Here is a 6000-nt window from a genome sequence, read left to right as displayed (position 1 = left end):
AAACTATTACATCAGAAAGTTGTAATCTTCTATTTCTGTACTAAGATGGAACAACATGCACAGTGGATAGTTATTCAAAGCTACAGTCATCTTAGTTGGCAAGGAAACTAACTTGATAGCATTCACCTAGAATGAGTTGAGCTAGCTCCTTCCTATAGACCACACAGCACCCTAGATGAACACGGACAACACACGATGATCCACAGTGGCCAAGATACAGGCAACCAGTCCTGGGACCAGCAGTGAACACTGTAGACCTATGGACCAACGGTAGGTTTAACCTCGGCTTTGATGGTGTGTAATTACATCTTTAACTGATCTCCCAAACATGTTCAATCTTGGAGCAGTTCTGGAGCGATTGCTTCGTGGACGAACTCTTCTGTTGGCATATCTTCAGAATACCTTGATTTTCCAACTAGTTCTTAGAGAGCAGAGATCAAATCTTATTGTGTGGCATAAAAAAAAAGAAGGTTGAAATTGTGTTGAAGCTAACTGTGCATTGAGAGGATAATTTTGTAATTCAAGATAAAAATGATGAAAGATATGGGGATCTATTGACAAAGTACCAGGGAAAATAAGAATAGAATGTTGAATATTATTTGGCTGTGCTCCAGGCTACATTAATCAACATATTGTGATCTCATTTTTATTGTATGAACATGAAGTTAAATGATTTTTACAAAGGACATACAAGAAGCATTAGAGGCATCATATTGGATCTGATTGAAAAAAAAGTGAAGAGTCTTAGGCAGAAAATTAGCTAACAACAGAACCGATGTGAAATAGTTCCACAATCAAATCCAGTACTACAAACATGGTGGTGCATACAAATTAACTTGTACCCCCCCCCATCGTAAATACCCCTGACTAACCTGACAAGCAGCAAAATCCCACCTCTACACTGTTGAGATTCCTAGCTGCCGGAAAACTTCTTACTCAAATAGTTTCTTCCTTTGAACTTCTAAACTTTGGAATTCCCACTTGGGTCCCTGCTTTCTTAACTGTGCTGACATGCAAAAGTTTGAGTGTAATGTAAACAGACATCTTGCTGCCCAACTCCCTATGTAGTATCCTTGTGAATTTTTTCCCAAATAGTAGACTCTTATGCTAAAGTGGCATTGTGCCTTATTTTGTGTGAAAAAACAAAAAGAATATCAATTTCAACAAAACAAAAATGTCATTCAGTGCTCATTAAGTCAATGATTCTAGAAATACTACAGTCATAAAATTTTATAAAAGCATTAAAAAAAGGTTCTTATTTAGAATTCAACTTAATTAAAAAAAACAAAAGAACTACAGAATAATCATTATGATGTACATATTCATCACAGAATGGAAATGTCATTTTCCAGAAATATTGTAAATTGATAAAGTAGTTTTTTTATAAAGAAAATCATTTTTAAATAGTTTAAAGTGATTAATGTGAAATCTGTAGCATTACAAGGCTGATCTTGTAAGTTTTAATTATTGTAGACTTGTTTTTTTTGGGCGGGAGGGTTTCAAGATAGCAATGTGAGACAGTTCCTTTTTGCTTAATCATAAAATTTGATTTTCTTATTAAAAATTATACTTGATCAATTTATGTGATTTTTGGAATATGACATCTTTGTTCCATGACAGGCACGTACATCATAAAGATTTCTCTGTATCTTTATTTTTTTTAAATTACGTTGAATTCCAAATAAGAACCTAAGATTAAACAATGTTAATCTATACAAATATATTTTAGAAAAGTTTTAATTTTTAAAATTGCAACTTTTCTTATTTCAGGTGATTGAGAACTGTATTTCTGTTGCTGGATTTAGTGTTGGTGAATTTGCCGCTCTTGTCTTTTCTGGTGCAATAACATTTGAAGATGGTGAGAATATTACTTTTTTATTTTTTATTTTTATTGAGAATTTTTTACAGAAAATTTACATTCAAGGTTAGTTAGAAATCACAACACTAATTTAAACGGTGTTAAATTAAGTTGCTATTGAGAAAAAGAAAATATATGGCTGACTATGAAGATACAGAAATTTTATGGCATATCTTGATGTTGGTCTTGCTATTTTCAGGAAACAAAAGCACAAGAAAATGGTGATTTTATAATTTGTGCAAAATTAATATTTGCAGCATGAGTCTAGGAAAGTCGACATACACAAGTTTTTATCATTTAGATCGGATGAAAATCTTCTTTCCATTGATAATCTGAATTGTTCAACAATGGTAAGAAAGATTCCATTTAAGTCAGAAATACTATAATTAAATTGGACAGCTTTTGACAGAAATAACCTCACAGCTAAATTTGTAGGTATTATTGATATGGTTGATGTTCTGTGACTTGCTTCTACGGTGATTTCTTCAAATGGACTCACAAACTGGATATTTTTTTCAAACATCTCCATTGGTAAGTTGTTAATGTAGGAATATTATCAACAGCACATTACAGGAACTTTTTGTTTTACCTAATTTATTTTCAGCTTATAATATGTTGAATTCAACATATTATGTGGTCACATCTTGAATGAGTTTTTTCCCAAATTAAGCTGATCCTGTATTACAGTTAATTTACTAATTGCTAATAGAAAGCGATTAAAGTGAGAAACTGTATTTCTGTTTGATGTAATCGTTGTCTTCACAGCCTGAGTTACAATGTATGATAGTTATTCTAAATCACATTCCCTGACACCAGAAACCATACTTGTTACTGAATCCTGCAAGATTAAGAAAACTTTATTGAAGATTTTATACTCATCCAGAACATTGTGCAATTCTTTACTTATTCTTGCACCTGTGTGTGCATCAGGGAATGGAACAACTGTAAGCACAGCTCTGCACAGTTCAAAATCATTTGAAAACCAATGACATGTCAAACTCAGAAAGGGAGCATTATCTGTTATAGCTGTCCAAATGTTTGTAGTTCATGAAATGCTGCTAATTTCAGCAAGAAACAGTTGAATTTTTGTTTTACTTTTATAAATATATCAAATTATTTTACAATGAAGTACTTTTTTGATGAATTGTTGTAATTTGAACAAAGTTTTGCAATAAAATAAAATAAAGCCTATTAAATCCAATGTCAGATGTTACAGAATATGGTTTAATATCAAAAATAATCATTTCTCTTATTGGATAATGGATCATTAGTTTTCCAAACTCTCTTTTTAGCCAATATTGATTCTATAGTAGTTTGGCGTTTTGCTGGGAACTCAGAGTCGCTGCCACTTCTTCCTGAAATGTTTGCCCCTGAATATTCATTGTGCTTCCTTTTTTTTTATCTGCAATTTACATATGAGGACTTCCATGGGGCTTTCCAGAAGTTGTTGGAATGGTACAAGTGCATTGCAGCCAGGGGAGATTACTTTGAAGAAACTAGAGTTTCATGTGTATACTATCAATAAAAGTACCCATACAAAAAAGTCTAGAACTTTATTAAAGGCACTTCATATATAATATACGTATAATATATCTTCTTCTATCTATCTATGTAAATAAAATGAACTCATTTTTTCCCCTCCGACTTTGACCTTAATAGGATTAAAAATCATGACATTACATGCAAATGTAATGCGTACAGACTGTAGCACATTATCTGAGGTTTGCTATAGGCCTATTACCTCTACAGTTCCTCGACAATGGTACATTCCTATATTTTTTCCGGTGAGAGTCCACTGCCAAAATCGCTTAGATTCAATGGAGGTTACAACAAATTTTCTCTCTATCAGATTCCTCCTTTTCCCTCTCCCCATTTACACCGCAGCAGATGCGTTCACAAGGAACAGTATGAGGACACACACCGATTTGGAATCATACTAGGTTACTTGTGCCGTGTTTTTTTTTTTTTTTTTTTACCCTGATTTATGCTTTCTGTTTTTTTCCATAATAAAATAGAACTAAAAAAAAAATTAACAAAAAATCGTGAAAACGCGATTACTATTATTGTTTTCTTTTTGCTTTTTTTTCAGTAGTGTAAGATACAATCTGCGAGACTAACCGGATTTTACTTCCGGTTTTAACGACTCTAACCGTGAAATCTAACTATGACCTTTATTTATTAGTACTTTCAACTCAACATTTATTTTTACACAAAGATTACAACGCAACAATATCGTGAATTCACTTTCATTACACTTACATTAAAATTAAAACAAATAAATTCATTTAGAATTCGAGTGTGATGTGACTACTGAAACTAATCCAAAACAAATTTCACTGCAAAATTTATATTTGACCTAATTCACTTTTTAGTAAATTCATCACGTTTTTTTTTTTTTTCTTTGGCGCTTCCACCTCAATGATTCGAGTTCGAACCCCCCCCCCCTCCCTTCAAACTTTTTGGGAATTTTTTAAACACACGGACACCGCCGGACCGTTTGTATAGCAGCACGTTCATTTTTTTAATTGTTTTTTTTTTTTTTTTTACACGATTTTTTTAAAATAGTTTTACCATTGTTTATTTTTATGATATTCTTCGCTTTGTTTTCATTTTGCCACCCCCCAACCACACACGCCTCTAAAAACCAGGGCAACACCGGGTACCCCCCGCTAGTATATATATAAAATCTTGATTGCCAAAAATAGAGGAAGGGAAATTAAAGAAAGCAAATCTGGCACAGATGATCTTCCCATGTTATAAAAACTGAATTCCACATTACATGTGGCTCACCAACGTTTGTGTACCTGACATGAAAACAAAATGGTTGAAGTCACATGAGGCATTGCCATCTTTGATTTCCAAGAATATGTTCGTTTGTAATGATGTTTCACCGTTGTGTTGCAGGAAAGCTAGAAAAATCTCTAATGTTCACTGTAGTTGCAATGCTTACAAGGCCATTTAGATTAAGATTTGCATACAATACCTAATATTTCTAAATAGTGACTAATCTAAGTATTGACCAGGCTCAACATTGCATATACATGAATCTGTTATAGCTGAGAATGTCTTTGAAGTTGTTAAATTTAAGAGTATCTTCGAATCTACTTCACAGATATGTCACTTTGAAATATTCACATTTGAAATGAATATATTTTCATGAATATTGCTAATCCCTAAATTAAGAGCAGCATATCATTAGCTGCAACAGAAGTTTGTGTAATTAAATGCATAAACAACATGATTGCATCTTAACATGGCAGACAACGTTTAATGACTTTTCATGCACTACCAATGCTTCAACGTCAGTGAAATTTCTAGTGTATGTCCGAATTTTCACCATATTGATCCTGTGATATGCACATATTTCATCCCTCATGGTTACCAATCTAATGCTTTTCTTCTTCTTAGTACAACAAAGTTTTATGTAGCAAGAATACGGAGTACAGAATTTCATTAACACAGATTTGATCAGTAGCATGATGATCAGTAGCAAGTCCTTTGCACCTCATTCATATGTTGTCTGGAAAAGAGATTGACACTGGCATTTTATCCTAAGCCTAAACAAGAGTTGCTTTATGCCATCCAAGAATGCATACAATAAAACTTGTTTAAGCAGTCCACCAGATAAGGTTCTATTCAGATCAACCTTAAATTGAATGGTCAAACTATACACACCAATACTTTTAACATTTTTACCTTACTTTTAACACCCCTCCTATTTCAAAAGAAATTGAATATATAATCAAAGAAGTCAAGCAGTATATACCAGCCACTTTGAGATATAAATTTAGGCACAACAGAGAAATTTCTAGAGAGCACAATGTATGTAGGAAATGTGCTTAAAACAAACTTTATTATATTAAAGAAGAATGCCCAAATAAAGCAAAATGCTCAAACTGCCATGAAAATCACTCGGCGTTCTCTAAAACATGTAAAATATTTATAAATAAAAGAGAAATCATAGAAGTGAACTGCAAGAGAAATATATTCTTCCCAGAAGCAAGCAAAATAATAGAATCTTATCAAAAAGCAAATATACAGAAATCATTTAAAACGAAACCAATCTAACAAAATAATCAAGATTTATGTCTAAGTCTAATTGAAACTTTAAAAACAACCTAAAAGAATTAACAAAATCTACT

The 6000-nt window shown here is 32.5% G+C and overlaps 1 protein-coding gene across 1 annotated transcript in view; it reads left to right on the top strand.

Annotated features, from left to right (window-relative positions):
• The window catches only part of LOC145241307 (malonyl-CoA-acyl carrier protein transacylase, mitochondrial-like), a 99123-nt gene that overhangs the window by 49030 nt on the left and 44093 nt on the right, over positions 1–6000 (top strand). Inside the window, exon 2 of the mRNA XM_080104150.1 lies at positions 1771–1858. Within this exon, the coding sequence (XP_079960276.1) occupies positions 1771–1858 (88 nt within the window). The remainder of the gene's footprint in view (positions 1–1770; positions 1859–6000) is intronic.

The sequence above is a fragment of the Euprymna scolopes genome, chromosome 1 (genome assembly GCF_053919585.1).
Source record: "Euprymna scolopes isolate OS-2025 chromosome 1, ASM5391958v1, whole genome shotgun sequence".
In the NCBI taxonomy this organism is placed as follows: Eukaryota; Metazoa; Mollusca; class Cephalopoda; order Sepiida; family Sepiolidae; genus Euprymna; species Euprymna scolopes.
Note: the sequence above shows the minus strand (reverse complement) of the source record. Positions and strands in the feature narration are given on the sequence as shown.